The sequence below is a fragment of the Glandiceps talaboti genome, chromosome 11 (genome assembly GCF_964340395.1).
Source record: "Glandiceps talaboti chromosome 11, keGlaTala1.1, whole genome shotgun sequence".
Lineage (NCBI taxonomy): Eukaryota > Metazoa > Hemichordata > Enteropneusta > Spengelidae > Glandiceps > Glandiceps talaboti.
The window spans coordinates 5933086-5945734 of NC_135559.1; the positions used below are offsets into that span (position 1 = coordinate 5933086).

Consider the following 12649-nt stretch of genomic DNA (forward strand, 5'->3'; position numbering starts at 1 on the left):
TTGGATTTTAAGATTATGTGTATTGGCTTATATCAAGCATGACTGGAATATGTCAGCCCTATAAACAAAGATACCCCAAATCAAACATTTTTATGTATACGTGGTTGTACTTGAAATTTTCCAATTTCTCAAGACAAGTTTTCACTAATATCAAATACACCAAGTAGCTATCATTATCAAAATTATTGGAGAAAGTTTCTCTGTAATCAATTCGGTAGAAAACAGCTAGTATTATTTCATTAAGTTTCAAATGACTTTATCAAATCACACATGTTTTTAGAGTAAGTAGAGATTTCCCTTTTAATTGTTTGCTGCCCCCCCCCCTTCCCCAATGTTTTGTGGTTAAGTTTGGCAAAAATTGAAACAAATGGCAAATCTGGATGCCATTGCAACTGATGTCAATGAAATAACTACTTTAAAAATGCAGTTTTTTGGAGAAAATATATATAACCTTTTATTATTCAAATTATAATTATCACGTTATTGCCAATGGCATGTCTGGTTTTTTTTTTCTATTTTACTTTATGTAAGTTACAGGTTGATATCACCAACACACACTAATGTTTAGGGATTTACCCTATATTTTCTTTTTAATGTTTTTTTTAATTGTTAATGATCAATATTTGTAGAAATCCTCATAATGTGGTGACTCTGGTTACCATGGTAGCTGGTATTTATGGAATGACTAATTTTTTAAAACTCAAAATAACAGATTATGGTTTAAATGAAATTAAGCCTATTATTACTGAAATTATTATTATAATCATGTTTTTTAGTATCAGAGGCATATCTTTTACCAAATATGTCATTTTTAAATATTCTTTATATTTCCTTGGAAACAGCTGTCCTGTTTTATTTTATGTTTGTTACAACAGATGTTATCTACTCACAAATGCTGCTAGCAAAGATAATATATCCCACATTATATTTTTTTCATGCTTCAAGCCTAATTTTAGCAAGAATCTACATAATCTAGTGATTTTTTATTACCATGGCAACTGATGTTAATGAAATGACTACATTTTGTGAAGTTGGCATATTAACAAATCATCCCAACTAGCATGCTTTACTTTTTACGTAAAGCCAGTGATAAAGGGTATTGAATAAATCATATTGCTAATAAAAATAAACGTGAGAAAAAAAACCCTATCTGACTATACCCTGGAAACAAGGTGTTGTCCTGTTGTCAGCATAGTAGAATAGCCCACGGTGATAGCATTCATTTCTGGCTAAAAAGACACCTATCTATGAATTAAAGTTTTCATACGAACCATATAGAAAGTAAACCACGGTGTTTGATATTATTCATTTTATTTTCATGCTATGATTACCCAAATCCCACCAATGATTACAATTGACATATCGCATAAGGCATGTGTGTCTCAAATTTCAGTAGAATTTGATGCCGTGGTTTTTGAGATTTCGTGTCCACACACACACATAGTATCTCTCTCTCTCTCTCTCTCTCTCTCTCTCTCTCTCTCTCTCTCTCTCTCTCTCTCTCTCTCTCTCTCTCTCTCTCTCTCTCTCTCTCTCTCGTACGTACGTACGTACGTACGTACATGTATGCAGGCAGGTAGGCAGGCAAACGAACAAACAAACAAACAGACAGACAGACAGACAGACAAACAGGCAGGCAGACAGACGTTCAGTTCAGTTCAGTTGAATAAAATTAAAAGAAAGTGAATATTTTTACACACAAAACCTACACACACGTACGCACGAGCGCGCGCATAACACAAACACAAGATATAACATAATATACACATGTGTGGTATTGTGCCCAGTCAGACTCTTTGCACGGCCACACCCATTTACAGGACACTCAATTGATAAATAACAAATATACTGAATAAACTTATAAAAAATTTAGTTTTATTCGTCAGAAGAACATATGTATTTTCATGTTTTTAATCTAAAACCTAACAACGGTGACCCAAAGTAGAAGAGAATAGCGGTTGTATTGTTCATCCTCACACCCGTAACTAGTCTCTATTGTGGTCTGAGGTTCATCAAAATAAACGTACTTTTTGCTGTACAAGTGTGGTTTTATATTTTGAAGTAGTCGTGTCGGCTTTACGTCGTATTGCAAGAGTGACACTTTTCGTAGACACTTTTTTGGAAGACAGGATGTAATCTGGCTTGCGGCTACGGAATGACGTCAGTCACTCGTCGCCCTCTATAGGTACCATCTGTTCAATGTTCCATACATCTCATTATGAAGCACATTCTCCTTTCTGTTGGTCGTGTTAGAAAGTTTCCGTATTTCGGAAAGAAGAAGAGGTGGGTCGCTAATTTGACATTGTTTTATTGGTAACTATATTTTTATCAATGTCTCTTAAAAAAAAGAATATTGCAAGGGACACATCACTTCATGATATATAATGGTATTTTCATAACCTTTGAGTTCTGGAAAGTCATTTCATGATTTCACATAACATAAATTTCGCTCTGTTGCCAAGAAACACCAAATTGAAACTCGTTTTCACCTCTATTGTTCTTTCATTGGTACATCATGGGTCTTTAATAGATATGAATGTTTATCAGATGAATAATGTATATTCATAACTATTTATCCGAAGGAAATAAGCACTTAGGAGTCATGAATACTAATGTTCTTCTAATATCCACATTCATGTCTGGTAAAACCCATGAGACAACGATGTAACACTGCTTACAACAACAAAGATGAAAAACATGTCCCAAATCGGCAGTCTGTGGCTCTCAAAGCAATGCCTGATATAAGAAATAGCTGTAAGCTCCGTCTCCTGAATTCCTGTCTCGCGTGAACTTATCCGACTCGACTAAGATCAGTAACGCAAACCTGGTGAGTGATTGGGGAGTCTAGTGGACTGTAAGTCATTCTAACACCGTTACCTTCGTCCATTGGAATAGACCAGATCAGACAAAAATGATCAGATGGTACAAAGAGTGAACATGGAAACTTCAGGAAGATTTAACAATTCAAAATTTCCATTTTTACCCTGTAGACTGTTCTCGTCAAGATGGCCGTACGAACAGGATGGCTGTTGATGTTGTATTTTCATATCATTGCTTTGGTTACACCCTCCATTCAGTCCACAGGAAATACAAGTATCATTACTCATAAAGGTAATATAGATTATTCATTACATATTTTAATGTAATTTGAAGTCAGAGCTGTTTTTTTTAAATGTTTTTTTTTGTCTGGAAATTAGAGAAGTAATGTATATGCGCTATCTAAGTGTGCTTAGGTATGTTTCCACATTCGCTTAGTTATCATCAATGTATGTACCAAATCAACCATTTCATATTTGAAAGTTTCATTATAAAGGTGTTACCTAATTCTCGAAACTGCCAATGACCAAGTGGTTAAAAACCTGTCTCTTACCACTACGGTCGAAATTTGACCCCTAGTCTGGGTTTGATTGAATTGTCCATACTGTAAGTAAGTGGAGCGTCGTTTAGTTTGACTCTACCGAGGAAAGCAGGTTTTGCCTGGCCACTCGTGCGGTCGGTACTCACCGAACTTCTTGGGAGATAAGTTTAGAAACACTTCACTGTTTTATATTTGAAGCTTGCAGTCCTAAGATATATTTGCTAAATAATAAAACTAATAATAAAAAGTCATTAATTATGCAAATGAGGCATTAATATTAAAAGCTATATAGCAAATATTTGTTATCTGATCATCAATGTCTGTGCCACATTACATGAAATTTGAAGTAGGCATTACGATATTGCCTAAATATTACTAAAATTAACCACTATGCAAATGGAACTAAACACTACGAAATATATGTAGCAAGTTTCATTAGAATTGATCAGTAATTTTGAGATATCGTACTCACAGACAGACAGACAGACAGACAGACAGACAGACAGACAGACAGACAAAAAGTTATAATATATAACCATTCCTTACGGAAGGTAAAAATGTAGTAAGATTTTTGTTGCACCAGACGCCAATTTTTGTTATAATTGTATCATGGCTGCTTTAACATTTGGATGTTCAGGTTGGTGTATGCTAATCTAGCAATACTAGTGTTACAGTTAAAAAAATGTACTAAATACATGTTTTTTTTTACCTGTTTCTGAATTTTCCATTTGATTTCACCCTTTTATTAAAGTCTAATTAGTTTTCTACAAACAGATGACGATATACTGGGGCTTTCTGAGGCTTTCAAAGCCTCTCTTAGTCGTGAACGACGACAAATTGATCAGCCAGGAAAAGAACACAATCTGCTTATAGTACGTATGGAACATGTTTATGTCAGTTCTCTATTCTCCTGGTCATATCCGCTTGAAGTTCAAGGGTCGTGTTGTGTTATTGATGTCGTATTTCATGGAAGTATCAGTAGTCCCGAGCTCCTTGGCGTTTCCAAGGACTATGGCATTGTCCACATGTCGTCCTTAATGAGTGTCTGGGAGGGTCCTTTCACCTCCAGTTGTTGTGTTATCAGTCTTGCTACTGTACCAAATGCTATTACACCTATTTTGGGACAGAACGCCTTGGCCCCTGAACTGCTATTCCGTAATGGTCTCCAAGGATCCTGGGAAAAGATCCCGTGCAATAACGCAAGACTCTTTTCCAAGATTGAAGTTTTCGAATTAGAAAACGGACTCTGGTTGGCAGGAATTCAGGATGAGCTACTCTATCTGGGCGTACTCGAGTTGGATATCAACTTTCCTGCTGACTCTGTATGTGGATGGGATAGTTCTCCAATGATTGGTAATTGCATGGATGTGATCAGAAACGAACCAAACGGCTTGGTGACACTTTATTATACAGAAAACGAGCAGTCTGCAACAGGAGTAACGAGTATCCCATCTTACCTTCTGACAGGTACGGACATATTTACATTTCCGTTTGTTTTGCTTTATCAAGAAATATAAATATAAATATGGGCCCTCTCTTACCAAGATGTTTTACAAGCCAGACTTTACATGTTAGTGAAAGGTGTGTATTCCTCATATTAATAGCAAGGGGAAGGAGTCTTTAAAAAATCTTTAATCAAAATATCTTACATATATAATCCGTGTTTGTAACTCAACTAAACACTGTGTAAAAAGTTTGTTATTGTACGTGCAATAACACACATTGGATGAAAAATGAAAACCAATAGTTAGAGACATTGATACTGGTGGAGATTCAAATGTTCGGATATAGTCATGAGTACTAACATTTTATCCAGTGCACACACCATACTTGATAGGCTTATTTAGAGCTTTCGGTTGCAAACTATCAGTTATGATAGATGGCGCTGCTTATTAGTATGTTTATATTTATGATATCAAGAGCTGCCCGCGCCCTAGCAACCCGTACAGAGACAAAGGACGGTACATTGTCCTTAAGGTCTACGGGCGCATTCTCAGGGATTACGTCACTTTGTGACTGTTTGCAGTCGAAAGCAGCTCTCAGCTTATCAACAGTATCATGTATGTAAGTATTGGCTAAACGTTTAGTACTGATTAGACATTGCATTGCATTGTACAAGTTAATTTGGGGTCACTTGTATCCATGATTAGTAATGCAACAGCTTGAAATAGTGGTTGCGCTTATTTCTTGGTGCGGACCCAAAAATCAATTAATTTAGATTTATTGACCCATATTGTGTGAACAGCTGCACAAATACTTTTACCTAATACTGTTGAGTATGTACAATATTACGAATAAATCATTTTATAAAACTCAACATTTTCAAAAGACGTTACAGCTAGTGCAACTTCAATAGAAGACAAACTCCAACACCGGCTTTTCAAATTCTCGCTCTCCTAAACTATGTTTAACCGGTTTTATTTTTACAATTGCTATCCTAGTATGGACCCATAACAGCACAGTGGCCCTCAATACTTACTAAACTCCCGGAGAGTATACAGTCCACTGCAACCTCGATTTTTTTTTATTTACCTCATTTTCCTTCGTTTATTGTCGTTTTTCGTTTTGTTTGTTCCGGGAGTGACCGTGGGAAGGCGGCGGACTCCCCGACTTATAAAGCTGGGTTAACCAGGGCAGAACTGGTTCAAATGTTGCCCAAACACGTTAGCCATTGAGAAACTGCAACCTGCAAATTCTATGCTGGCCATGCTAAACACTTGACCATCATGACTCCAAGCCAACCACTCTAACCATTGACTATCATGACTCTAAGCCAGCCACTCTAACCATTGACTATCATGACTCCAAGTCGGTCACTCTAACCGTTGACCATCATGACTCCAATGGTCCAAGCCAGACACTGTAACCATGCTTTGACTATCATAACTCCAAGCCGGTCACTCTAACTGTTGACTATTATGACTCCATGCCAGCCACACTAACCATTGACCATCATCCACTCTAACCAGTGACTATCATAACTCCAAGCCAGTCACTCTAACTAACCGTTGACTATCATGACTCCATGCCAGCCACTCTAACCATTGACCATCATAACTTTAAGCCAGCCACTCTAACCAGTGACTATCATAACTCCAAGCCAACCACTCTAACCGTTGACTATCATGACTCCAAGACAACCACTCTAACCATTGGCCATCATGACTCCAAGCCAACCACTCTAACCATTGACTATCATGACTCCAAGCCAGCCACTCTAACCATTGACTATCACGACTCCAGGCCAGTCACTCTAACCATTGACTATCATGACTCCAAGCCAACCACTCTAACCAGTGACTATCACGACTCCAGGCCAGTCACTCTAACCATTGACTATCATGACTCCAAGCCAACCACTCTAACCATTGGCAATGCTGACTCCACAATGCCATATTCCTAATTCAGTTGAAATACATCGATTTTCATTGACATACACAGACAGAGCCTGTCAATTAGACTCACTCTCTGAGACTGGGTGGATTGATGATAATGAGTCATGCTATTGGTTTAGCCCACCCGGTATGTGCATGACGTTCTTTGAAGCTGCTTGCCACTGTCATAGCATGAACTCTCATCTCGCAGTGATTGATAACCCTCGCGAGAATACTTTCATTGGTTTAAGACACAGTACCATGGCCAAGAACCCTGTGTGCGACACTTCCTACATGATGTGGTATCTTGGGTGTCATGATATTGAGGTGAGTAAACATGACATGATCACAGTTTCCATGGTTACCTGATATCGCAGGCGAACATGGCTTGGTGGGAGTTGGTAATTGGGAGGAGACGAGTAAACACAATGGTACATAATAATTTTACTCGTTACTCCTCCCCTTAAAATATGCTTAAAATTACATGCTGTTACTCGTAAATGTAATTAACGCACTTTTACACCACACCACACCACATCACGCCACGCCACACCACACCACATCACAGCACAGCACACCACACTACACGTTATGTAGAAGCATATCTGAGCAACACAATGTGAAAGAGTCAGTCTAATATGGGGGGGATATGGTGTTTTGAAAATTGATACCACAAAACATTATGTTGTCAGTTTAATTTAGAGGAATTCCTGTTCAGAATTCTATCAGTTGCTGGACACTATTCAACATGCTTTAGTTGTTGGAGTGATCATGATATACCTAAACAAAAGTATTAAACCTCCAAAATTAAAGCCAAGAAGTTACAGACTGTACCCTGTAATATTTTCTATGGACATGATGATTTTTTATAAATCTCCAACAGGAAGACGAAATGTTCAGGTGTGTTGACGGTACGGCAATGTCGTATTACAGTTGGAGACCATCCGAACCCAACGACTGGTACGGACCTCACACTGAACAATGTATCGTTTGGGATGTTAGAGAGGAAGTGACAACCTTCGGGTCATGGTTGGATTTTAAATGCAATCATAAATTATCGTTCATCTGTGAAAAGCCTAAATCTGCTAGATCACTACCAGGTATGACGTTGCCAAGTCAACTCAGTGAGCTGCTTTTATTTCTGTAAACAATTCTCATAGTAATAAGCTAAAGAGCACCCTGCAAAACACTCTGTCTGTCTGTCTGTCTGTCTGTCTGTCTGTCTGTCTGTCTGTCTGTCTGTCTGTCTGTCTGTGTGCCTGCCTGCCTGCCCCCTCCCCCCCCTCTCTCTCTCTCTCTCTCTCTCTCTCTCTCTCTCTCTCTCTCTCTCTCTCTCTCTCTCTCTCTCTCTCTCTCTGCAATGATGCATAACATACACTTTCTGTCACAACACACGCCCACACACGAGACCGTCAGAACAACATTGAATTTTTGCAAATTATAGCAACTCTGATAATCAAGCCTTCGAATTTATTAAGATTGACGCAAACTAAATCAATTGTTCTTCGGTGTAGTAGATTACACGTACACGTGGGTGATAGCGGTTCCCCTGTTGTGTGATTCTAATCACCCTGTGATCAAGATAGTGTAAACATTCCAAGTTCCAAAACAACCCTGTAAGTTCTTGGAACTTTGTCAATAAAACTGTGCGATGCCTCCCCACTGAGACTATAATTAAACCAATGTTCAATCAATAGCTTACATGTATCATGTTGTATCAACATGTTGCGACAGTAGTTTTAGTTTGTGTCTATCTTAGTAAATTACCAATTACCGGAGTCAAAGCATGTATAATGTTATGCCGTTCGCATTTAAACTCTGCTCTAACCTCCATACTCGATTTGTGTAGTGCTGCAAGACATGTATCTCAGAATATTTGATCTTTATCCACCAATTTCCTTTTTAAGGTCAAAGCTGGGACATTAACATTGCTAATACAACTATTCCATGGTGTTTTGAAGCAACAAGCAGCACACGACTAAAACTGACCACTGAGGTATCAAGTCACCTTCCTGGATCGACATCACAAAGAAAAGGTACCGTTGACTTTGTCGCATCGTTTAGCCAATCCAACTATGCTACAGAATATAAGATGCCATCATCATCACCATCCTCCTCCTCCTCCTCCTCCTCCTCCTCCTCCTCATCATCATCATCATCATCATCATCATCATCTACCACTATGACTGGCCGACAGACCAGCAGACCAACTACTAAGGCTGTGTCACTAATGGTTGATAACAAGCAATCTACTGCTACACGTCTTACCTCAAGGCGTGACATGGTGAAGGGTATACATAAACCTACTCCATATTATGCTGGTCACCCATCCGATCCTCCGACTGCTGGGAATAGGATTCTCACATACTATAGAATGTTTGTAACCTCAGCAAGAAAATGTGCTAACCAATGTTGTTGTCAACCAGGTAACATAAAATGTAAGTTTAAAAATGAACATGGTCTCGTTACTCACATTTACTGAGAGACATAGGCATTTGATGCTTGAAATATAAGATAATGATACAGTGACCGCCAAGTGTACTGTACAGAACGAAAAAAGCACACTCATACACAGACGAACAAGACTGAAACTTCGTTTTCGACTGCAAACGTCATTTCCCTTGTGCAATATTCATTTTGTTAGTATGTGTACAACTAATTCTAATTCCACCTAATTCTTTCTACAAGACCTCTTGATTGCCTTTGGTGCATTGGTAATGGTGATGTACGCAATTCCCTGTCTTATTATATTATTTCGTGGAAGAAATGGAAGTGAGAAGAGGCAAACAAAGGAATGATTACATCACCATGAAAAATTCATAATTGGCCGTAATTTACCAATCTTATGCATGGGAATCAATCGACCAACCAACCAACCAACCAACCAACCAACCAACCAACCAACCAACCAACCAACCAACCAACCAACCAACCAATCAATCAATCAGTCAGTCAATCAATCAATCAATCAATCAATCAATCAATCAATCAATCAAATATTTTGTATAGCGCCAAACTCCAATACGACATAATGTTCTATGGCACCGAACAGGAACAATAGTAGACCATAGTAAAAGTTAGAAAGCTCTTGCAAAAAGACTAGTTTTAGGAAGTTACATTACTAATCTTTATAGTGTGACTGATATTATTTATGTAGTAAAGAAATGTTGTGGTACACATTCACACTTTGTACAATAAAGCAGGATAACATTATTGTTAAGAGTTTCATTTGTACACCTAGTTTTAAGTTTCACTACATTTTGTCATTTTTTATTCAGAAACTAAAGAGAAAGTAGCAACATAACTTGTTTAGGGTTTTTAGTTAGTATGTGTCGGGCAATAAATGTGGGGGTTTATTCCACTTGACACTGTTGATAGTATTGGGTGGGGTACAAAAGGAACTCTTTCTACATTACTTGTCTGTTCAGGTCCAAGTTTATAAATAAGTTTAAACTGCTACATTTATCTTACTTGTGCCTGCTTATATTTGAATAACCACACCCATAGCAACAAAGACCACATCCATAGTAACAGTCATGTGACACTGCCCACTATGAAGGTAGCCACACTGATGGGTATAGTACACAGCAGCCATGGGCACACCCATAGCAACATACATTGTCTACTATGAAGGTAGCAACACTGATGGGCATTTCAGTATTTCCAAATTCAACAGTGCATAGCAACCATGGGCACATCCATAGCAACAAGTCAACTATGTCTTGGACAAAAATAATAGTAGTTTAGAGTATGAAGCAACTAACCCTTACTGAGGCCAAATAAAAACAAATGGCCTGTTTCTGGTAACCTGATTGACCCTAATTTTAGCTACTGGTCCTAAACATTTTCTAACATTCAAAAAAGCTAAAAGTGGTGAGAATTTACTTCTATTTCCATGCACTTATTTTGCTAAAATATCTCTGATCAATTTTTTTAAACTCCCATTCCAGAGAACCCAGGGTTTTGAAGACTAAGTTAAACAATATAGTCTGCATATTCTGTCTGTGTACTTAACATATAATTGTCTTTTCTTCCTTTTCACCTCATCAAACTATCACACAAAGTATTGTGATGAACAACGACCTTGTCTTGGGCCTAAAAAAAATTGTTAGGTTTCGGTTACCCGACCCCACCTAGTTTTTCATGCTGACCTTCAACTTTCTTTTTACGTATTCAAGAATTAAATAATAAAATTGCGAAAATTGTGAAGTCTCGCAAGAAATAGTGGAGGCAGAAACTGACATCAACTTAAAAAGACAATATAAAACTAGCGTTGAAGCAATTAAAAAAATAGCTGAAATAAAATAAAATTCTGACCTACCTACCATATTTCTGAAGTGATGTTCTTAGAAACAAATACTTTCTTTATTTTTGCTTTATTCATGTCTAATATTTTACCAAAACCTCCAAAAAAATACTTGCATAGTACACAGTTGTATTACAATACTATTGACACTATTTATTATATGTAATAGCACTGTCAAAAATAGTGTGAAAGGTCCAGCTGTTGGTTCGCCTATGTAATCACTCACATGAGAGAGAGCACATTATAAAAGCGAAAACAATGCCTGGCTCTTTCAGACCATGTCAAAAATGTCACAGAAGAAATTCAATTAACAGCAGTATTTTATAATTGATCTTTATTGGTCTGTTTTTTGTTCACTATTATTACAATAGGAATGATATTATTTAATGTTCCTTATGATATGCAGTATCACACTGTGTGATACACAAGTTCACGCGTGTCAGCCATATTGAAAACTCAAACCGTGGTAGCATTATGACGTTCACAAACCTTACAAAACTGATGTTGCTGATTACTGTATGTATTTGGCAGAGCACCCTTCAGTAGTCAAGCATCGACTCCATAAAACAATACACCCTACATGTTAGGGTTGATGGTATAACATAATAAATCAAAAATGAAAATGAAACCTCATGTAAACGTAAGTTTTTCTCGTTCATTAGTTATCCCATACATCAATTAATTTTGTTCATAAAAATAGTCTTAGCACATTTTGATCAAAATAAGCTTTCTCCTTAATACATTTTTTAAAATCATAACTTGCAAATCTTAATCAGCAAAATAATCTGTGATAGACACTTCTACAACTTCAGCCTTTGTTATCCATTGGATATCAGCTTATGCCTTCAGATGTTTTGCATGGTGTTTGATGTGGTCTTCAACATAGGTTGCAATAAAGTAGTAACTGTGATCATATCCCTGCAAGAAGGAAACAAAAAGAAGACATGATTCCACAGCCTAAAGAGTGTAAACTACTACATGCCAAGATTGAAACAATGTAGCATGTCTGTAAAGTTTAACTGCTACATACCAAGATTGAAACAATGGAGCATGTCTGTAGTAAAGTGTGTAACTACTACATGCCAAGATTGAAACAATATAGCATGTCTGTAATGTGTAACTGCTACATGCCAAGATTGAAACAATGTAGCATGTCTGTAAAGTGTAACTGCTACATGCCAAGATTGAAACAATGTAGCATGTCTGTAGTAAAGTGTGTAACTGCTACATGCCAAGATTGAAACAATGTAGCATGTCTGTCAAAATGTACTTATATTGTAACTCTGTAGCTAGTTGCTTTAAATTATATTGAGTTCAAAACATTTTAACCTGTCTGTTCAAACTATACACAAGTATTGCAACATTGTAGACACTGATATACGAATACATGTACTTCAACAATACCATCATATTTTGAATGTATAAGTTATTATTACTATATCTTCTAGCATTGGGTAGAAGAGGCCGTTTCAAGCACCTTGAGTTTAAACACAAAGCATATCAACAGTTTCTTTCCTAAAACTATAAAGAACTGGAACTCACTAAATCATGATATGAAAGCCAGTCAGGACACTGATACTTTCAAGGCTAAACTTCATAAACCTTATTACT

At 37.2% G+C, this 12649-nt stretch overlaps 1 protein-coding gene across 2 annotated transcripts in view; it reads right to left on the reverse strand.

Moving 5' to 3' along the window:
- Window positions 1-11256: 11256 nt before the first annotated feature.
- The window catches only part of LOC144441919 (S-formylglutathione hydrolase-like), a 134152-nt gene continuing 132759 nt past the window's right edge, over window positions 11257-12649 (reverse strand). Inside the window, exon 11 of one of the 2 annotated variants that reach the window (XM_078131184.1) lies at window positions 11257-11956. In XM_078131184.1, the coding sequence (XP_077987310.1) occupies window positions 11876-11956 (81 nt within the window). In that variant the 3' untranslated portion in view covers window positions 11257-11875. The remainder of the gene's footprint in view (window positions 11957-12649) is intronic. The other variant, XM_078131185.1, reaches the window with a different exon arrangement.